The sequence below is a fragment of the Acanthochromis polyacanthus genome, chromosome 19, assembly GCF_021347895.1.
Source record: "Acanthochromis polyacanthus isolate Apoly-LR-REF ecotype Palm Island chromosome 19, KAUST_Apoly_ChrSc, whole genome shotgun sequence".
Lineage (NCBI taxonomy): Eukaryota > Metazoa > Chordata > Actinopteri > Pomacentridae > Acanthochromis > Acanthochromis polyacanthus.
In genome coordinates, this window is record NC_067131.1 from 17,010,907 (window position 1) to 17,033,761 (window position 22,855).

The 22,855-nt window shown below is 42.4% G+C and overlaps 1 protein-coding gene across 3 annotated transcripts in view; it reads left to right on the top strand.

Moving 5' to 3' along the window:
* trrap (transformation/transcription domain-associated protein) overlaps positions 1 to 20,292 on the top strand; it is a 90,717-nt gene extending 70,425 nt beyond the window's left edge. For all 3 annotated transcript variants that reach the window (XM_051939411.1, XM_022204907.2, XM_022204908.2), the window contains 9 exons: positions 1,905 to 1,995; positions 2,390 to 2,595; positions 3,559 to 3,820; positions 10,150 to 10,375; positions 10,685 to 10,902; positions 11,568 to 11,752; positions 13,021 to 13,224; positions 16,123 to 16,317; positions 19,140 to 20,292. In XM_051939411.1, coding sequence (XP_051795371.1) covers positions 1,905 to 1,995; positions 2,390 to 2,595; positions 3,559 to 3,820; positions 10,150 to 10,375; positions 10,685 to 10,902; positions 11,568 to 11,752; positions 13,021 to 13,224; positions 16,123 to 16,317; positions 19,140 to 19,424 — 1,872 coding nt within the window. In that variant the 3' untranslated portion in view covers positions 19,425 to 20,292. The remainder of the gene's footprint in view (positions 1 to 1,904; positions 1,996 to 2,389; positions 2,596 to 3,558; positions 3,821 to 10,149; positions 10,376 to 10,684; positions 10,903 to 11,567; positions 11,753 to 13,020; positions 13,225 to 16,122; positions 16,318 to 19,139) is intronic.
* The last annotated feature ends 2,563 nt before the right edge of the window (positions 20,293 to 22,855 follow it).

A 22,855-nucleotide genomic window follows, 5' to 3' on the forward strand; every position in this document is an offset into this window, starting at 1 on the left:
TGGAACAGCTCTTTTAGTATTCTGCATAGTCTAAGGAGAGCGACAGTATGCTCGAGTTAGCCATGGACCGATCCATTCTAAACCTGAGATGGGATTTTGTGTAATCTTGATTTGGACAATTTTAAGAATCCCTCTGAATTCTTGGGCTAGATGTCATAGGAATGTGGATCAAACCAGTAGAAGCTTAGAGTTTCCAAAATCCATTTAGCCTTAGGCTAAGGTGTGAAGAAAAAAAGCTTCTTCCTTTTCTTCCTCTGTCTCACTCCTGTATCCCTCTCCAACACCATCCATCCTCATCCCACCTTTAATCACATTGAGCTGAGTTTTGGTGTTGAGATGTGCAGGTATCCCTTCTCTGCCTTGCAGGCACATAGCGGGTCTAGAAGAGATCAAGTAGCTATGTAATTGCAGCTTATAAAATTGTGCTCTGAGACCTGAGAGCACCTCATGGTTTGGTCCAGTAGACCTCAAGCCAGGCTCAAGACTCACCCCCATCCAAACCCCTTAAGAATTTCAAGAAAAAATTAGTTGTTTTCCTATTTTTCTAGCATGGTTATTATTTGTTTAAATTGAGTCTGTTTCAGCAGGCTATACCATGAGTGGTCAGTCTGTCTCACATATAACGAACAAACCTCCAAGTTCCCCATATTTTAAGTTTTTGAAAAATAAGAAAAGCTTTGACCAGGTTTGTTTTAGCTCAGCTTATACTTTTAAATAATGGGAGATCTCTATTCTTGCCTCGGTAAACTTTTAGGCAGCTTTGTCACAGCTCATGTTCTACCTTGAGGCACTCACTTTGTGCAGTCACAGTGATGTGTCACACGCACAAATATATCGTTGTCGAGTGTGATTCCTTTACACCGTCTGCGTGCAAGTTGTTGCCGTGTTGCCCTCTTATGTATTCCAATGTCATTTGGAGACAAGTGTAGAATTGAAACCATAGCAGCTGAAAGAGGGGGTGTTTGGATATTTGGTCAGAGATTTAACTGCACATTCGACACTTTAAGCTGTTAAACAGAATGCATCTAGACAAACACTTTCCATATTGCTGTTTGAGCTTTTAGGGCAAAATGAATGAATGTTGAATTAAAGGAACCTACAGTCAGTGAATTTGCCTTCACTAATCGAGTGTGTTGGTTTGTGCATCTCTCTCAAACAATCTTGCATATGTAGGGACATTTTAAATAAAACTGTATGAACAGTCTGTCAGATCATACTATTATTAGCAGAAGAAAAATAAAACAGCAGGAAAAATGTCTCACAAATATCCTTGTATGGTTGCTTGCCAACTTTTTTCCCCAAACATCGATTTTCGCTTCATGGTTCGTGGTTTAGTAGCTGATATTTTTAGTGAACACAGAGTTTAGATTGCAGAAAATGGGGCTAAGTTATCATACCTTCACATTGAACTGTGACCTGAGACACATGAATAAATTATACTCCAGAGGTAGACACTGCGTTCACCTGCTGCATTACTTATCAAAGGAATCCTCCTCCACCAAGTTTGAGGTGAATTTGCTGTGTGTTTAAAACTTGAAACCTCTTATGTCCCGACTTCAACCATTAAGCCTTCCAGTGTTGTCAGTGACTTTTCTTCAAGTCTTGAAGGCAATTTCATCATCAGTCACATTCAGTTTTGTAATTCAGCCATGACGTGTTTTTAACTTCCCTAACTCCCCTGACTCAAAGCTTCAAACACTCCCTCTGTTACAGCAGAGGTCTTTGGCTGTATCAGTATGATCTCTCTCTCACTCTGACACACACATGTACACAGTATCTCTCTGTCCCTCTCTCTCTCCCCCTCGCCTCCTTCTCTACCTCTGTCTTCCTCTTCTCTCTCTCTCCTTTGCGGTCCTGAGGGGGAGTCTTTGAAATGTAATCTGTGACCCTCTTTTATCTGCTAGGTGGGACGAGTGTACCCCCAGGCTGTCTACTTCCCAATCCGCACCCTTTACCTGACTCTCAAGATCGAGCAGAGGGAGCGCTACAAAAGTGGTAAGTAAACATAGCTGGCTGTAGTGTGTTGCCTCTTTACCACACTTTGAACATTAAAAGCTTTTTTCTACTGCCATCATGCTGACTTATTACATTTAAAAGTTTGTATAGGTGAAGATAGTGTCGAATATGAAGCATGCTGTATAACATCCATCTGTGTTACTCTGGCCTGCATGCGTTTGTCTGTTCTTTTAAACAACTTGCATGTCAAGACACTGTCAGATTTGCTGCTGTTAGTGTTTTTTCCTCTTGTTTGCTTTTTAATTCTAACTACAAGCTTCCTTTTAGCCATTCTTTCTCCTGTTTCCTGTCGCCTCTTTTTTTCTTATGAATTTGTCGCTTTTCCATTTCTACCACTCATCCTGCCCTCTTCTTTTCTACTGTTCTCCCTTAGATGCATCTGGTCAGCAGCAGCCCAGTTCAGTGGGGGCCCAGCCTCACTCGGGTGCCTCTGACCCAGGGCCTATCCGAGCCACCGCCCCAATGTGGCGCTGCAGTCGAATCATGCACATGCAGCGGGAGCTACACCCCACCCTGCTTTCCTCCCTGGAGGGCATTGTAGACCAGATGGTGTGGTTCAGAGAGAACTGGCACGAAGAGGTGAGAACAGAGGTGCTGGTTTTTGTGTATGTCTGAATTTGTTGCTACATGTGAGTTTTTAGTGGATCAGATGGTGAGAAAGTAATACAGCTGGTGAGAGTTTTCATGTATGAAAGCAAGATGGAGTGAACATCTTGTGCATATGTGTTATTTTAAACAGTAAATGTGGGGAGAGACAGCTGACAGATCTTGCTACCATGATAACAGATTGTATTGAAGACAGAATAGCCAGGAGACCCATGTATATTCTCAGATAGCAGATCCCCCCCTTAATTTCATTATATCTTCACTGGTATATTCTTTAATCCCTTTTGTTGAAGCACATGTCGACTTAAATCACATATTCGGCAGCATTTTTTCTCCTAGCTAACTATGTGGATGTCAGTCCAGAAGCGAGGCTTGACAATTGTCCAAACTGAAGTTGCTGCTGCAAATTGTGTTAGGCCTTAGCTGTGCAAGGCACCATCTACACACAGTAGCTGATCTGTGCTTTGCAAAGTCTGGAGGAGTGAGAGGCAGGAGTAGGAGAGACGACTGAGACAAGTGATGGATGGGTGCGGTGAGCGTGTAGGATGGGTCAAGGGATTTAGGGCTGGAAGTTTGTTGGAGTGTGTGTGTGTATCTCTGTGATTACCTGTGATGATTTGGGGCACTCAGCAGCAGCTGCAGGCTCTATGCCTCATTCCACTGGGCAAGCAGGGGCAAAGGTATGCTACACCGTCATCACCTTCCTTCTCTGCCTTCACAATCCTGCATCATTTTTCCTTAACAAACGTGTGTCTCTGTTACTTAGATGTATGTTCATCAAGCGTACTGAGGGGAAGTAAGCCAATTTGATGGGGATAAGATTTCACTGATACCCTAAAATAAAATTCCAAGAGATCGAAGAAAGTTTTGTGTACGTGTAAATAATTTGAATATGATCCCAGCATTTCTGTTTTTGCATCCCTGCTCTCTCTGCAGGTCTTGAGGCAGCTCCAGCAGGGCCTGGCTAAATGCTACTCCGTGGCCTTTGAGAAGAGTGGTGCGGTGTCTGATGCCAAGATCACACCGCACACACTTAACTTTGTCAAGAAGCTGGTTAGCACCTTTGGTGTTGGCTTGGAGAATGTCTCCAATGTTTCCACCATGTTCTCCAGCGCTGCATCTGAGTCGCTAGCCCGCCGGGCGCAGGCCACAGCCCAGGACCCTGTTTTCCAGAAGATGAAGGGACAGTTCACAACAGGTTGGTTGGCTTTTGAAATACTCAGTACACAGTTTTGAATGTGAACTAGAAAATCATACAGGAAAGAAAAACGGGCATTGGAGTGTCCTTTAATTTTGAGGTTGTTTTTAAGCTTAACCATTGATCGTAGAGCTTTAGTCAAAGACCTCTCAGTTTTTGCACACTGATTGGCAGTCCCAGCTCCATGTATTCTCACCCTCAAACTACATGGCGAAGGGTCTATTAGAAACCAAGACCAATGGTGGGGAAACTGTCTGAGGAAAGATTTCAAGACTGCATTATAAGTATCTGATTAAATTATTTGTAGACCCCCTTGCCTGTTGAGAATTGCCTTTTCCATTTGAAGAAACATGTCTTCGTTCACTTCCTTCTCTTAGATCATCTGTCCATTATATAAACATTGCTGCAAAGGAGTTTCCTTCATCTTATAGATTCCGGTTCACTGCTGAGTCTTGTCCTGAGGTGCTGGCTCTTCCGTGTTCCCACTTTTTGCTCATTTTGTGTTTTTAATGTTTTGAGTGAAGCAGTTTTTGTCTCAGAATATTGTTTAGTGTGTGAGCAGTGGGATGTGGTTTGGAGAAAGTCCTTTTAAAGTTCTCAGATGTACCAGCTACATGGATTATGACGGTGTTGTTTCACCTGGTCTTTTTTTTCTTCCCTGTTTGATGTAGTGCACTTTTCTCTGGATCCTATTGCTGGTTTAATGAAGGTCCAGTTGGGAAAGCCACAGGTTTTAAGTGCTTTTTTAAAAATGTGAGTCTTGGGTCATTAATGGGCCATTAGCCATGTGGTTTAGGGCTGTATATAATATATACCTGGGACTTACCATCAGTCGGTAAGAACTGAAGAAGCCTCTTGCATGAGAGATTAATGTCCAGTTGTCTCCTACTGAAGGATTCTCTTAGGATTGTAATGACTTGAGTTGCGTTTTATAAACTTTCTTGTTACCTCTCAAGTTCATTGTAGCACTTGGGAATGTGAAGAGACAAAAAGTGAGAAGCATATGTGTTCAAGCAACCAAAAAAAATGTTTTTCAGAGTATGCATCAAGGTGTGACAATGGGTGAGGTCGCAAAAGCATCAACACCTCCGAGTGATTCTCCCTAAAGCCTCTCGCCAGATATCAGCCACCTTTCAACAAAACAAAATAAGCATTTGTGTTACTGTCTGTCTGGACTAGTTTAAATGATGAGCCATGTGCCTGGCTGGCCTTTGTAGCAATATATTGAACTGGATACGTAATATCTGCACAGACACTACTCATATCAGTAACAGCAAGCTGCACTGTCGCTTGGAGCAGCTGGAACACCGGTGTTCTGCAATGTAATTAAGGTTTCCGACAAGATTATTGGATTTTAGGGAGGGACCGGGCCTGGCTACTGGTTAGAAATAGGTGTTTGTTTGTGTGCCCACACGCCCACACTGGTTTTGATTATACACAAGTCAACAGCAGTTCTATGATCAAACTCTGATGGTGCAGTACTGCAGTGATGATCTCAACAACCTGTCCAAGTTTGATGTAGTAAAGCAGAAGACCGTCTTATTTTGCCCCTGCCCACGTGGATCTATAAAGCTGTCATATCTAGTTTACAAGTTCAGTTTTCAGTCTTAGTAGAGCTTTCAAAAGTGTGTAACGCGCTACGTTCCCCTGCTGAAAGTCACTGGAATGAAATTACTTTGTTTCTTGGCAGGTTTTGAATCAGGGTGAAATGGATTCTCAATGCAGGTTTTATAGAGTTAAAGTCAAGCAGAAGCTGAGTAAAACAATTTCGCTCGAATGGCACTGGGTAACTGGGTCATTTTGCTGAAATATAAATGCATTGTAACCCCAGTTAGACAAAGTACCACCAGCTACCCAGTCGAGGGCTGTGTGTTTGTAGCTCGTATCTACTGTAAGCCTCTGTGTCAGGAAAACAAGCAGTGTTTACTGTACCAAAATTAAATATAGCCTGTAAAATATTGGAACAAGTAGCTGAATTCCATAGTTTACCTTTACTTCAGCTTCTGTGGCATGGAGATAAAACACTTCATTTGCTTCTCCTGCTACACATTAGTCTACGACAACAATGGGGTAGCTATTTTGTTCTCATTACAGAGAAATTATTTGTTGGAATAAATAGGTGGCAATGAATTACCAACATAAACAACCCTTACCTGTGTTTGTTGACTAAAGTCATGAAAGTAGGATGATATAGGAGTACCAAAAACAAAGTCTGCTGAATTTGTACAAAAGATTTGATTTATTATTAGGTCTGTTATATGGAAACAACCACTGCATTTTGCTTTAGTTGAGGATGAGCCTCTAATGCTATACTAGAAATTGCACACTAATGTCAGGTATGAAGCCAGAAGTGAGAACACCCATTGACAGTGTGACTTCTGAATGTGTGTGACTTGCATCTTCAAATGGCCTACCTTTCTCCGAAAATTCTTCCTACCATTTCTACATCCCTAATCTATCCTCTGTAGTGTCATATGTTGATATGACATTGAAGATCAGTAGTAGAAAGACACTCTGCAATGAGAGGTAGTTCCAGTTTTGGATTAACACACTTCAAAGCAAAAATTCTGTGATATTCATGTGTCTGCTTGTAAAGCAGTGATGAAGCCTCCAGTTATTTTGGCCTGCATGTTCAGATTCATGTGCACGCTGTGGAATCCAACAGGACAGGTGCAGTTTTAGTTTAGCCAAGGCCCCCTCTGAGACATTTTTTTTTCTCAAAACAATCATTCTCCTGTTTTTTGGAAGCCACGTGTCTGTTTTCCTACATTACATAAGGGAGTTGAACCACAGTTCACTGGACCCGGTTTCAACAAGGACCGTCTGCAGCTCCCTCCAGCCTTCAGTGTTCAAATAAACCTTTTTGCTGACTCCCTTTCACTTCTGCAGACAGACTACATGTTAGCTGAATTATATTCACAGTCAGTGGTCTAGTCTTTCTGCCCTTTTTTTTTTTTTTTTTTACATGTTCAACTCCTCTTATTTGTGTCCTCACCTCTCTGTGCTTTAGACTCATGTGCTATTCCCCTTTTACTAGCCCTCAGAGTGGCCAGTAGGGCTTCTGTATTTGGCCCTGAGGTATAGGATAAGGAGAGCAAGTGAATGAAAAGTTTTGGAAAAGCTGTCATCTCGCTGAAAGAGAAAGAATTGGTAATAAGTGTAAGACAGAACTGATTAGCATAAAAAATTACAGAGGAGCAGAAGAGATGGAAGGGAAGAAATGAGCAAATGGAAAAGCAATAAGAATGAGCCTGAGAGGAAACAAGAAGACAGGTGTGATGGCATTAGTGGTGGAAAAACTTGGGAAGTGCACATAGACTGAGTGAATGAACAACACAAACAAGAGTGAGCGAGACTCGAAGTGAGCGCTTTGCTGATGAATCTTACCAGATGTTGCAGTGCCAGCTGTGCTCACGCAGCCAGGCGTCACCTGGGCTTCTGCCTCGCAGGGTGCCTGCCGACCATCACTACACAGCTGTCCCCACGGCGACGCAGGAGCAGGGTCGACAGAGACCGAAACCACACAAGCCTTCCAGAGCGGAACAAACAGGGTTTACAGAGCTGCAGAGCAGCCAAGCTCCCGTTTCCTGCACCACGTTAGTGGCTCACTCGCTTTCACAGGGTTTGTGGGCCGGAAAATATGGGTTTATGTGTGCACATATAACATTTGGCAGCAGGGAGGCATTCAAATCCAATTACGGAGAATGCTATTTGCATGAGTTACTGTTTTAGCAGTGGATCTGTTCCACACACTTTTGTCAGAAGAGCTTTTTATGAAAAATGGACACGTTTCCTGGCTTTTTAGTCTTGTGCCTATTGAATAGTCATTTGTCATGCGAAAATTACATTTAACATAGTTAAATGTAACTGTATAATTCTGTACAGCAATTTGGCTTAGCATGTATGTACCTTCAGATTAGCATTTAGTCAGAAGCTTTAAATGTGAACTTTTATTCCCAGAAGCCCCACTACCTCCATTATAGTGACCTCTGAAACACAGCTTCAGCTCACCAGTCAGACATAATAAAGTTGAATAGACTCCACCACACACATACATAGAATCCCACACTGAGACAGGACCAGGGCAGTGCACATGGGAACTATGGTTCTATATACAGAGGTGGCCCACCTCCTGAGTCTGGATCTATAATTTGGTGCAGCAGTGCAGATCCTCTGCTGTGGTCTGTCAGGTAGGGCACAATGCCCTGGTTTCTACACACAGGTCAGAGAGCAACCTGGCTACTTTCCACACTGCACTCTTTCTCTCAGCATCCTTTGCCTCCCAAGCTAGGGTCAAACATAAGTTCAGGGGAACTGAAAATAACTCTCTTTTGGTCTCACTAGCTGTATTGCACTCATTACAAAGCACCCTTGCAGTTTTTCTCAGCAATCTCAATGTTCTCTCAATCTGCAGGTTTGGTGTTGGCACATATTTAAGGATCAAGGTACAAAGCAGCAAAAAATGAATGCGTTAAAACACTGAATTCAAAATGCAGTCTAATTATTAAGTTACACTAATTAGTCCAAAGGTTTGATAGGTGCTACATCATTTGTTCACACCTTGGTGTGTTGTGTGTTCTTTCTCTAAACTAGAAAAACCAAAAGTTCTAAAGTATTGTTGCTTCCTTCTGAACTGAAGCACCTAAATTTCACTATAGTTAAGCCTCGAAGATGAAATATTGGTGGCTAATTTTTTCTCTGCAAGGTCTTTGTTGCCCATGTTTTACAACATGTTTAATTATTTTCAACGCCCAGGGATTTTTATGAGGTGCGGTAACAAAATGCCAGAGTCACATGTGCAGCTGTTTCCAAATTTAAACAGGTACAATGTTTATATCTGATAAAGATGGAGTGATATTACAGTTTTGCTTCATGGCTTCGGAAGAGTGGAGCATGTCTCGCTTTTTCTATTTGTAAGCATTATACACCTTTATAGTGCTGAATTGTTGTCAGGCTGCAGTTTCTCAGGACTGTTTCAATTTTACCTCTGCTATCGAGGCAGGTGAATTGCAGGCGGACGGATAGCGAAATAGGGCCACTCCGAAAAGAACATTGGCTGTTTTAAAGGGCTTATTTAAAGTATTAGGAGGTCTCACTCTGGGAGAGATTGAACAGTTTTGAAATGGCAAGGCCTTGCAGTTTCATGGATTCATTATAACAGGCGGCACAACAGGGCGTACTGAAATAGGAGAGGTAGGTGTGTGTATGTGTGCATTCATGTTACAGAAATGTCCTGGGGGCTTTACTCTAAAATGGAAAACCTGCTTGGCTCACTTCCCCTCCTTCCGTTGTTATTGCTGCAGCTCATCACAATATGTTATGTGCAATATGAGTTGTGACTTGAAACAGGAATTTAATACTTTAAGACTCTCATTTTTATAGCTCTAATTTAATCAGCTCCCAGCCTCCGCTAGGGAGTTTTAAGTCGATAGAGCAAACACTTCTCCTTGTGCTGCCAGCCCACCGTGAATAACTTACCCGTGAAGTTCCCTTAAGCAAGGCACTACACCGCACTGCTGGAGCGGAGTGGCCAGCAGTGCTACACAATATTTATAATGGACATTTCCCAGATGTAAATTTGTGTAACCACTGCCATCCCGTAGGCCATCACTGAGGAAAACTAGGTGTTTTTTGTTCACATAATTAGATGAATAACAGTAAATACTCAGATCTCTCTAATAGTACATAGTTTCAGGCTTTGCTATCTTCACGCTGAAATATCATTTGACAAATTAACTTTTAAGCTTTATTTTCATTGATTATTTTATTCTATTTGCTTAGTTATATTTGACTGCACTTTGGGTATTATCACTGATATGGATGCTGCTCACATTTATTTTATCCCCTTACAATTTTTTTAGGTAACAAAGTTACCTAGAGAGGAATTTGTACATGTATTAGGGAGGTTAAAGGTCACACATAAACACATCTGGGATCAGCCCACGTCAGTCTTTCAGTTTTGTTCTGTTGATGACTGAGAGCAGGTCCACTGGAACAGCTGGAGGATTAGTGTCCCACTGAAGGACATTTTGAGGATAGTTGATTAGGGAGGGACAAATGTGTAACACACGGACTCCACCATTCAGGTTTTCTCTGCCAGTCTGAGTATTTTATCTGATCACATGTAAAGCTTGCATCTTGTTTTCTCCTGTTGTTTTAATGTCACACAGATCTCAGGCATTGACACTAAGTCAATAAATCCACAAGATCCTTGTTGTTTTTAAAAACAGGGAGGATGGCAGACACTCCAGAGTTGGAGAAATACGCAAATGAAAAGCTCAGTGGTGTGAGATTCTTGCTGTAACAGCATCTTCTCTTCTCCACAACAGACTTCGACTTCAGTGTACCAGGCTCCATGAAGCTTCACAATCTGATCTCCAAGCTGAAGAAGTGGATCAAGATCCTGGAGGCCAAGACCAAACAGCTGCCCAAGTTCTTCCTCATTGAGGAGAAGTGTCGCTTCCTTAGCAACTTCTCTGCACAAACAGCTGAAGTGGAGATCCCCGGTGAATTCCTAATGCCCAAACCTACGCACTATTACATCAAGATTGCAAGGTAACGGTCTCTTCTACATCAGGGCAGCTGGGTTAGTTAGCACAATGTGGTGTTTAAGCTCGCCATGGTAGAAATTAAATTATTTTAAAGGGTTTTTAAAGAATGTAAGAGAATTTCCTGCATATACCACATTTAATTAAAACATTTATATTTTCCTGAGTCTATGAGACCTTGGGGAGCCCAACATTTTAAGCCATTTGAGTGAAAACCTTAGTTTTCACTCAAATGTCTTTCTTGTGTAATAGCATAGAATCATGCTCATTCCTCCCAAATTGTTTGCTACTTATGTTTCTCTGCACTGCTTCCCAGGTTTATGCCCAGAGTGGAAATTGTTCAGAAACACAATACAGCGGCGCGTCGTCTCTACATACGTGGCCACAACGGTAAGATCTACCCCTACCTGGTGATGAACGATGCCTGCTTGACTGAGTCACGCCGAGAGGAGAGAGTCCTGCAGCTCCTCCGTCTCCTCAACCCCTGTCTGGAGAAGAGGAAGGAGACCACCAAGAGGCACCTCTTCTTCACTGGTACGACCATGCTGGGGCCTGTGTGTTTGAGTTTCAAAAAATATATCAGCAATTGGGATGAAATGTCACCAGATTTGTGTTCGGAGAAAGAAAGACAAAAATAACAAAAAGCCCCCTTTATCACACAAGTCTGTTCATGACAAATCCGACTTGACCCAAACTGTGATAACACTGAAACGGTTTCCTTTTGCTTTCAAGCATCATTTCCTCTCTTTTCATCCCCCTGTGGTTAGTCTCTAGCCAGATGTTTTCTCGCTTATAGACTTTATAGTATAATTAAAGATTAAATGGCTGGTATTGATTTGATTTGGGGTGCCAGTGTATGTAAATGTTTAGACTGCTTTCACTGTGCAGCCGACGCACGGCAATTTACCTTTGTTGACCCTGCTTGGTGTTGATCCATGGCACGCCTTCACTGCAACCCTTTTCCAACAGTGGAGTATTTTCGTTGTAGGTTTATATCTGTGGTTTACGCTGCGGTAAAACACAGTTTGTTTGCTAGCAAGTGCTGCCAAGTGTTTACAATTTCTGTATCACTGATGTGGTTGTTTAGTCACCACTCTCTCTTCTTCTTTTCTCTCTTGGGCTTCTTTCTGTTTTATTTCCTTTGCTTTTCTCTTTTCTGCCTTCTTCCCTTTCTCTCCCTCCTCACTCCATCTCTCCAGTGCCCCGAGTGGTGGCAGTGTCGCCTCAGATGCGACTAGTAGAGGACAACCCTTCGTCTCTGTCGCTGGTGGAAATCTACAAACAGCGCTGTGCCAAGAAGGGCATCGAGCATGACAACCCTATCTCCAGATATTACGATCGTCTGGCCACAGTGCAGGCTAGAGGGACCCAGGCCAGTCACCAGGTATGGAGACCGTCATAAAACAGACCTGCATTCAGCACATACCTAAAGTAGATGGCTTAAAGTATAAATGTGCAGCCTGCTGTGGTGGTGCAGAAGAGTTCTTCTGCAATATGTGTCTAAAGTGACCGATTTGTAATGCAGCAATAAGCTAGTACAACATTTTGTACTTTTGTACTAGCTTAAAAATTTAGATTTGTGTTGAGCTTTGCCTTTTTAGATAGTCCAATTAATTGTAAATGATCCATTTAGTGTAAGACAAAGGAATGTTTCGCAATCCATAAAGAAACCCTCACACCTTAATTTGGAAAATTCCAAACTGCCAAATTTAGAGATGCTGTTTTCACTCAAGAGGGATGATTTGTTCTCAGAAGTGAAGTGAAAAGTGAAAACTGATTTTGCAAGCTATTACATCAGCTAATTTCCAAAAGAATAGATGTTCAGTTCTTCATTAAAAACCATCAGCATGAATCCCTCCTGCACCTTACTGGCTGAATACTCTGCTAACTGTGCTGTCTCTTGGTTTGCTCCAAGGTCGTACACTGCATAGTTGTGGTGGCTGCTTCTAGAAACTGATTAGCGCTTAAACTGAAATCACAAAGAAGAAATGGGTCAGCCAGTCCTGTTGCTTGATTTTCATGTTTTTGTACTCGCCTTGCATTTACTTCTATGAAGACTCTATGGCTCATTTATGATGAATTTCCCTGTTTAAGACTATTAGATACGCAGCAGTATAAGACTAATAGAGAGCCTTTGCACAGTGATTCTGAAACACTGAAGCCGTGCATTTAGAGATGATGTTTTAGATAGCTGGAAAAGTAATTGCTCTCAGGTTTCGGCCTTTGAAAAAGGAAACTCCACGAACATCTGTGGTGAACAGTAGTTACAGAGCCATATTTAACATTTGATATGAGCAGCTGTGTGCTTAGGTGACCCTCTGAACACCAAACAATTTGTAATAATTTCGTTGCTCCAGTCACAATTTTCACTCACTGTGGGCTCAGTTTTATCTGCAATATAAGGTCCTGCAGCCTGGTAGAAACAGCACAACAATGGCTAGAAGGAGAGAGAACTCAAAAATATCTTTTATGTCAAAAAAAGTTGTAGGAATAACAGCATACAGATGATTAATTTAGCAAAAAATGAATAACCCAATCGCCTGCACGCGTTACCAGTCAGAGGGTTAAAACAGGAAGGCTAATGTGTTGACTCAAGTACGGCCTGAATGAGGACCACCACCTAACCTCTGTTCCCTCGTCCTTTGCTACCAGGTCCTGAGGGACATCCTGAAAGAAGTGCAGGGCAACATGGTTCCTCGCAGCATGCTGAAGGAGTGGGCTCTCCATACGTTCCCCAACGCAACGGACTACTGGACCTTCAGGAAGATGTTCACCATTCAGCTGGCCCTCATCGGTCTGGCTGAGTTCATGCTCCATCTCAACAGGCTCAACCCTGAGATGCTGCAGATAGCACAGGTAGGAGACACATACAAACACACACGCAAATTGATAAATGTTGGACTTCCTGTCAAGGGCAAGTGGGATCCATTCGACGGGGGCTAATTCAACTGATACACACACTTGTAGATGCATTATGAGATCACTATTACCTCTCCATATCGGCCTCTATGAATTACCATTCTCCCTCTTGACATTCACGCTCGTTCTGTCAGTCAGCCAGCTGCTGTCAATGCAAAGGGTGTTTTGACAGAGCGCAATATTCAGTCCCTCTGCTCAGCTATCAAAGACGTTTCAATTTGAAGAGGCCGTGTTTGTGTGTACGTGTGTCTGCCTCTCAGTTCGCACACATCTGTCTGCTGCTCGGGGTCTGCAGACAGCTTTCTCAAAGTCATTATTAAAGATGACTGTTGGCCACCCCTCCCCTCTGATCCTAATCGGCCTTTGCTGACAGGCGTTCCTCCGGGCAGCTAAGCGCTGGTATTAAGCCCCCTCTCTGCCTGTTCCACTCCACAGATCCCATTAGACACAGGAGGATTACGGTGCGGAGAGTGTACGCACATACAAACACACACACAAACAGAGAGAGTGCAAGGACAGGACATCACAGCCACAACATTGTGCCTCACCCTGCCTAAATACAGACCTTATGTTCCTTCAGCTTGGCCCTTATAGAGCTCAGTGTTGTTGTGAGACATCAACAGAGAAGGCACTGCTTTGTGGCGTTCAGGGGGCTTTAATTCAGTTGTAGTTTTAACTGCACAGCGACAAGTGCAAAGCATTAGTTCTAGGGTACACAGGCTGTGGGGCGTCTCCACTGCTGATCAGTACAAACCAGAAGTACTGGTGTTAAATAGATTCACTTTTGGTCAGGCTGGTGTCATTGCTTTGAAACAGCGCTGCCAATCACAGCGACACGTGACGTCAGCAGCTCAATAAATGCAAAGAAGTTTCTCTAGTAAATGATATTATTGTCTGGATTGTGCAGAGAGGCACAACGTGAACAAAGAGCTACAAATCTGCAGCCAGTGGCAGATGGTGTGGGTTTTTATTGAACGTGTACAGCTATGATAGAAATAAATGTTGATGAACTTGTTTTTATCCAACATCTCCCACATACACAGCAGAACACTGAACTGTAACACACCAGTCTGGTGTGTGTGGAGCAATGATTGGAATAGGTTTTTATCAGCCCAGTGTCATTTGCGTGTGATTTAACCCTCTGAAGCTCAAAGCCAGCTGACAGATTGGAATGCATGTTGTCTTTACAAAATTGGACAAATTACGCCATCTTTCAGAGCCACAAATTGCAAAAACATCAAAGATGATCAGATTTTGAACTTTCTATTGATCCCTGAACCATTCAATTGTGAAGTACCACAGTTTGGAGTTCTCTCTGCTTCTAGCTGTGGTCGTGCTTTTTCCGTAGAGGTTCAGGACTTTATGTTACAATGAAAAGTGAACCCACAGTAGGTTAAAATTGGAGATGAGCAAATACAAGCAGAACCTGCTAGAGGTCCAGAGGGTTAATACAGGTAAACATAGTGGATGGTGCTGTGTAATGACACTGTGCTCTGGCACCGCACTTCTCAAATCAGAGGCTGCAGTTTTTTGTGTGCCGCATCCCACAGATGGACAGGAGGACGAGCTTTTCAACCGCTACAAAGCAACTGGCCTCAGTTAGCAAACATTTCAGTAAATTTATTGATCAATTCATTACCAGCTGCTTCTGCTTCAAGCACAATAAACTTTTTCCACCAAATTACCAACAGTTTGCATCATTTGAATGGCTACTAAATTATTACCTACCAGTTTGTGCATCCTATCCCCTGTACTGTACACACAGCACCCAAATACCACACATCTCTGAAGCAAACTTCAAAGTCAGGAAATTGCCAAACATTCAAAGTGATGCTTGTGCTTATCGTTTCACCGGCAAGAAAATAGGGCACATAGAATTAATTCTTTCAGCACCTGTCTTCATAAGGCATCACATCATCTCTTCAGAGCCCGTTTAATTTCCTTATATCTCTCTGTCACTTATATCTTTGACATGTGTGGAAATTACCCACTATCTGTCAGTTCTCACAGTCAAGTTCACAGCCCCGAGTCACTCGGTGTGACACACTAATGTTGGCGTCATCCCATTCACACCAGCCTCCAAATGAAGCCATCGCTGGCCACTCGTCTGGTGATTTAGCATTCCGAGTGCTGCCTCCACAGCCAACTGTCTGCAAGCTTATCTGAGCCTCCTGGGGGTTGCTGGTGTCTCAGCCCACTGCCTTTAGGCCCTCTGCTGGGGCCTGGAGGAGCAAATGACAGTAGGAGAGAGAGAGGGGGGAGTTAAGGAGAAGTGGGAGGAAGGGAAGGAGGGAGGGAGGAGAGCAGGCACGAGCTGGAATGAAATGCTCCACTATAAAGCTGTCAGTGCTACTCACTTTTTCATATAAGGGAGCTTATCTTCCCTGGAATGGCTGCTCGTGTTGCGACCCTCTCGCACATAAATGCGGGCTTAAAAGATGAAAACTTGGCTGTATATATTTAAGTCAGCGGGGAGCAACAGAAGAGAGGGGAGAGGGTAGCGGGAGTGAATTGAGGATTATAGATGCTGTGCTGCAGATAGTTTGACATGTTATTGTGTCTGGGAGACAAAGATCAATAATGGCAGCCATTTTGCTGGTGTGAGCTTGTTTTGTAACGGCCCTCATCTCACTGAAGAAGAGCTGTTTTCTGCTACTGCTTATGCAATCGAAGGACTGTGGAGAAAACTGTAGAAATTGGCTATTTATAGATCATTTTTCTTTTTTTATCGGCTGTGCTTGAAACAATGCTTTGCTTAAATGTGCTCGTTTTTTGAATGTAAACACACATCTCACATTTACCTTAAATTTCACGCTTTTGTTTTTTTTTTTTAAGGACACTGGAAAGCTGAACGTGTCTTACTTCCGCTTTGACATCAACGACGCCACCGGTGACCTGGATGCTAATCGTCCCGTTCCGTTCCGCCTTACTCCGAACATCTCCGAGTTCCTGACCACCATCGGCGTCTCTGGGCCGCTCACTGCCTCCATGATCGCCGTGGCACGATGCTTCGCACAGCCAAACTTTAAGGTAAAGAAGTTGCTCTGATTATCCAGTGTTTTCAAATTAACTTCAGCTCTGAACAAGAATAGAATCTAAAAATGAAGTTAATAAAGAGTTCGAATATGTGGTCATATGCTTAGTTGTTGAAATATTTCACTTTTGATACCAAGTAATGTTTTTTTTTTAACTTTATTAGGCATGTACACGCAAGTTAGAAATTGGAAAATCTGTAAAAAGGCAACAATGGATAACACTCCACAAAACAATTTCACCCAACTGCAACTCATTGTTTTAGTGTTACAGTCTTTAAAGTTGTTAAAACATTCAGTAAAATGTCTTAAAATGTTGAATTTTACATTTAAATGTCAAGTGTACTTGCCCAACTCGACACAAATGACTCGTTGACATGAGTGTAGAGTTTTAGGAGCGGGGCACGCAGCTGGCAGTGTCACTGAGGATACACTTCACTCTGTCAGTCACAAGGGCGCAGTGGCTTGCCAGCAAATTTAAGCTGCTGCTGAGTTCTCCAGATAATGTTTTGCGCCTAAACTTGAACCCAGAGGAAGTTCACTGAGGCCCAACTAAAAACAATGCAATGATAAAAGGAGCAGTCAGCGAGTTGCATAATATATGTACAGCAGGACAGTAATGATAGGCCTGTGGTGTCTATGTATAGGTCTGGCTCATGCTTAAAGTCTGAGCGATGCGGCGGATGCAGCAGTGCTTAAGATGCAGATAGACACAACACTCGACGACGTGAACTAGTTCTGCCAAATGCCTCTTGAGGTTAAAGAAAAAAGACGGAACTCGAAAACACAGAACTCGCGTAACAATCATCCACTCAAATATAGTGAAGCCTTAAACCATAAAAACAATCCAGTGCTGCCTGAAACCATATAAACACTTTAGGTAAGGCTAAAGGACAGCGTGTGCCCGCTTAGGTGACGATTGCCAGAGTTGCGGCCCCGTCTTGGTTTAGACGGTTTTGTATTTCAGTTCTGTGTCACCATAATGAGCTGCTAACAACACAGAGAGATTTCCCTGAGGATGATTGACGCGCCCTAAATTGGAGTTAACAGCTTTGTTTTATGTGTATGTTGGAGACTGGTAAAGACTTGATATAAACTGAGGTTTTATCACGTTTCATTCCCGTGACGGACAAATGAACACATGGATTAAGAAAGCGCTCCCTGGAGACCGTCCTATTCGATATGTATTTACAGCATAACGTAGACACATAATTGGGAACTTATGCTAGACTTTCTAGTCATAGTGATACCACAGTAATGAAGAAAATGTTTATACACTACCTGAGTTTGCATAATTTGTTGTGATTCAAGAAAGAGAAAGAGGTCAGGGAGGGCTTTTTTAACAGTATGAACAGTGAATTAGAAAAGACTAACATGATTTTTCTGGCTATTTTAAATACATTTTGTATTCTTCCTCACTGAATGGAATTTACCATGCAAGTAGAAATGGGTCTACACTTTCATAATGCCTTTTAACCTTTAAAAGCACGTCACATGTTTGTTATAGTGCTTAGCTGCCATCGTGAGGAACTTTGGCTTCAATGTGTCACCCAGGGGAAGTTGGAGTGGTCGGGGATCGAACCGTCAGCCGTTCCATTAGTTCCAACCTGCTCGACCACCTGAGCCTCGGCCGCCCAGTGATCTTAGTCCAAGTCTGTGTTCAAAGATGCTTTTTGATCCACCGGTGGATGGAGGAAGATCCATCTCACTGATGGATCAAAGAGCATCACAAGATGTGGTTGAAAGCTCTGAAAAAAGCCAATAAATGGATATAGAATTTCCAGACTCAAGAATGGCTTCATGCACTCAAAATGGAAAATATCATGAAAATATTAAATTAATTAAGCAAATTACAGTTAAATTTAATCAGGGAAATATTTGAAATTAGGATGTTGATGCATGAAACAAAAAATCTAATTTTTTGTGATGTGAAGAATAATCCGTGTATGGTTTGTTCTTTAGTTTTTCCGTTTATTTTTTCAAAATAAAATGAGAAGAAACAAATTATCGTTTTGTTTTTCATTTAAAAATTAAATTTGAAAAACAAGAAGTAGAGAAAGGAAAAAATGCTGCATTTTACCCATTTTAAGGTTTAAAAAAGAAAGCCTTTTCCCTTCAGGGGGCCGTTTGGAAGCTACCGGCGGAACCAGAAATCTAATTTTTCAAATTAAATTGTTCTCCATGCAGAACCTCCTGACACTAGTTCAATGTGGAGCTCCATGGTGGCGCAAAGTGCCACTGATTTCTGCGTGGGTTTTGCCACTCTCAAAGAGCTTCATGAATGAAATTGGAAAAGGGCTGGAGTACAGCTATTTTTGATATGTGTTCGTGGTCCGATCAGCTCAGAACTGTTCTTCCTCGGTGATTTCCGGCACTTCCGATGTTGCAGCAAATTATAACAACGGGCGTATTTTGTATTTCAAGTTTAAAAAGCTGGAGCAAAAATCCAGCACTGTGTTTTTTTCATTAGGTTTTAAAAACTGAAAAACACAAAAACAGTGTGGTTTATTGTTTTGTTTTGTTTTTTATTTTATTTTATTTTGACACGGAAAAACCAAAGAATGAACCATACACGGATTTGAGAAGTATTGTCTGTTTTGATTTTGACCTTTTGCCCGGAGTCAAAACAAAGACAGAAAGTTTATTTCATGCTCACTGAGCTACAATGGTAAATCTGGGTGTTTGCTTACCAAAAACTGACCACATGTTAATCTGAAAAATGTCATGTCTGGTCCAGCAACTGGAAGAATGTCAAACACTTTATTGTACATGTTTTTCCACCACTCAGTATGCTCATCTTGGTGTCCTTTTCTCTGATAGGTGGATGGCATCTTGAAAGCAGTCCTTCGCGATGAGATTATTGCATGGCACAAGAAGACCCAGGAGGACACGTCCATTCCTCTGTCCCCAGCCGGCCAGCCAGAGAACATGGACTCCCAGCAGCTGGTGTCTCTGGTCCAGAAGGCCGTCACAGCCATCATGACACGACTCCACAACCTGGCTCAGTTCGAGGGAGGGGAGAGTAAGGTGAACACCCTGGTGGCTGCAGCGAACAGCCTGGACAATCTGTGTCGCATGGACCCAGCCTGGCACCCCTGGCTCTGAGACACCAGAGGACAGAGAGATGACACAGTGGAGGTCATGAGATCCAGAGCAAATGTGTGCTTTTTTTTTATTTTTTAACTTTCATCTGACAAAACACAGACAAGGGTAGTTACATGTATGTTGCTCTTCACTGTAACTGAAGCCTGATGGACACGTTTGACTAAACAAAGGCTCTGATTGTAACACTGTCAGTTTGAACAGAGCTTGCCAATATACATAAGATTCACATCTGGACAGATTCTTTTTTTATGAAAACTCAATTTCTCCTTCAACTTCTATTTATTTTTATAACAGAATGACAGGGACCATGTGTGTGATGCCAGTCGCCCTGTCTTTAATATAAAATAATTTGTGTAGGCATCACAATGAGTCAATCACTCAAGTTTTTTTTATTTAAGAGATGGGAAATTCCTCTGTTGGTTGCTTTAGCTGTATCCGTCTTCCATGTGCATCAAGAGTTAATTTGTTTTAACTTTTTTCCCGCTGAATGTGTCCTTTCAAATTTGTATTTTTACTTCAACTGAAAAATCTGTAGCTTCTTGGCTAGCAGAGCCCAATGAAGAATGTTGTTGTCCTGTGAATAACAGATATTTCCTTTTTATTTTACCTTCTGCTTGAACTGTGCTAAGATATCTGAGTATTCAGAAAAGCGATTTTGCTTTGCATTTGTTCGGTCTTTCTATCAAACTTGTCAAACAGACGCTGTAATAAGCTACGACAGCTGCGATGCACACGTCATTCCTAAGCTGGCTGCATATTCCTCCCCTTTTTGTAAAGGTATTGCGCCTTTTCCAACAGAAGTATTGTCTCTTGCCTTGTAAATAAGCATTTTGTTGTAATAAAATGCTCCTTTTTTTTAAGCGCCAAAGCTGTGTTTGCAGTTTTTCTTGTAATCTCCTGTGGTCTTTCTTTACACTGGAAAGAAACCAATGAATCTCAAAAATGAGATTCAACTGTGTTCACAATTACCATAAAGCAAAACTCACAATTAGTTTTCTTCCTGCATTGTGTGGTTTTTTTTTTAGCAGTTGTTAAACAGCAGTAATAGCCAGTAATCCCCATCTGCAACTCACATCTACTGCATCACTGTCACAGCCATAATCACCCTGAAGGACGCACTCTTGGATATTATTGCGGTAATAACTCACGCTGTGAAATGACTCCAGACGAACCATTCTCTGCCGTTAAAAAGTCTATTGCCGTCATCCTTGTGGTTCACAGTTAGTAGACGTTTATGGAGAGGCATTTCAGCGCAGCAGTGTTGAAGCAAAGTGCGCCTCTGTCTCGTGGAGGTACAATAACCTTGTGGTCATCCCCTCCCTCTGCTTAGAAAGCCCTGTAGAGGGCTGTTGAAGCCCCCGGTGCTTGATTAATGCGTGCCAGTAGATCTCCGAGTGGGCTGGCCTCGCTTGACTTATACATACTGTCAACCAGCCCGCCTGCACTCATAAACAAAGGTTATATCTCTGTTTGCCTCCGTACAATCCACACACAGTGTCTGCTTCTCAACATGTTTACACACTGCCTCCAACATTTCTCTTCCTCTCTGATCCACACAAGAAAGGAAACGCTGTTTGGGTCGTGAGTCTCAGCAGCTGCTACTTTCCAACGTTTGTCATGAATTTCCTCTTTAATATTTACCATTCCGCTAAGCATCTTTGCTTGTGTTTCCAAGAGGCGCTTACCTGTGCACACAGAGAGTACCTGTGATAGTTTGTACAAATGCTTGACAGATTTTTTTTTTTTCGTTTGGCTTTGCTCTGAATTCCAAAATGCTGAATGATTTGTTTGCCAAAAAGGCTCATTTCATGTTGTTTGGTCTCCAGATGAAGTGAATCGTGTCATTTACAACATCTGTGACTGTTTTTCATGTTTGTAAATCTTCGTTCTAAGACTCATGGCTCAAAAGAAAGATGTGGAACATGTCCCCATGGAATAGAGCTCCCAAACAAAGACCGTATTTATTGAGTGTTCATCAGTTTAATGGCCAACATGACAAACAACTGTGTATATAGATGCACAGGAATGATTTTACCCCGTTGCAAAACACTGGTCAGCCACACAATTAAAAGCACTTGCAGGTGAAGTGAACAACATTGATTATCTATGGATGTCACTTTGACATTTACTACCCATCCCAATACAGACCAAGCAGATCCCTTAATTGCAGTAGTCTCTCTCTTAGCAGGACAAAGAACCTCACCACACCACAAAAACGGCTAAAGAATGGCTCGAGGAACATGACCAAGAGCTCAAGGCATGACCTAGCTTTCAAACTCCCCAGATCCCAATCCAATTGAGCATTACCGGATGTGCCAGAACAAGCAAAATCCAGAGAGGCCCCACGCTACAAATCCTAGACCTAAAGAATCTGATGCCAACGACATGGTCCATGCTGCGATGGTTCAAAGCTATTTTGGTGGCATCAGGGGAAGCTACACAATATTAGACAGAGGGGCTTTAACCATTTAGAATAGTAAACAATGACTAGTAGAACACTTTTATACTCAAAAATACTACACAAAGGGGATTTAAATCACAAAAATGTTTGATTATTCAATATAAATGCAATGCAATTATCTTGAAAAATCTACATTCATTCTTGAAGTTCTATGTGGCTGATCATATGCTTTGGATTAAACAGAGACATGTTCACAATACCAAGGCTAGCATTCTGATCATGAACCACAAAAGTCTGTCTGAAATGTTGGACTACTCTAACTGGTTCACTGGATATGTGACAACCTCTTTGTAGGTGGAAGTAGAGGAAAAGACCTAGGGTTGTTAAAGAACACATGATTTATCCTCTGGGGGATTACGGATTTTTGAAAATTTTACAGCACTACATGAGGTGTTTCCGTCTGGCTGAAAGTGGTGGATGGACAGATGGAAGTTAAAGGGTTAGGGTTGGCTTCTCTGAGGCTGAGGTACTAAAGGAAAAAATAAGTTCTGCATAAGGTTTGGGTATTTTGTTATCTCATGTGCAGATGCCTTCTATTTCTGTTACTCTGTCTCAGCTGGCTTTAAATCATCCAGGATGTGGACCTAACTTCCTTTCTGCATCTATAAATTGTGTGTTCACAACAGTTGAAGATAACTAGTTTGTCATGCTAGTGGTCAATACACCGAAGTGGTACCCTGCTGCCAAAGACTCCAACGTCTATCCTTGTGGGTGGGGTGTTCACTGGGTGACTCTGTGTTGTATTTTAGGGCTAGAACAGGCCAAACCCCATGGGTCAAGTCTCGGCCACCAGACGTTCACCATCGAGCTCCCCTCCCAAGGGGCCTGGCTTTTCCTTTTCCAGGTGATGTGCTGCAGCTCCTTTTGGCCAAATCATCCGAGTCCGTGAATTGCTCTTTGTCTGGCCCTTCCCATAGGAGCAATTTGTCCTACCAGGGACTGTTACCCATGAAACATGGCTCCCACAGGG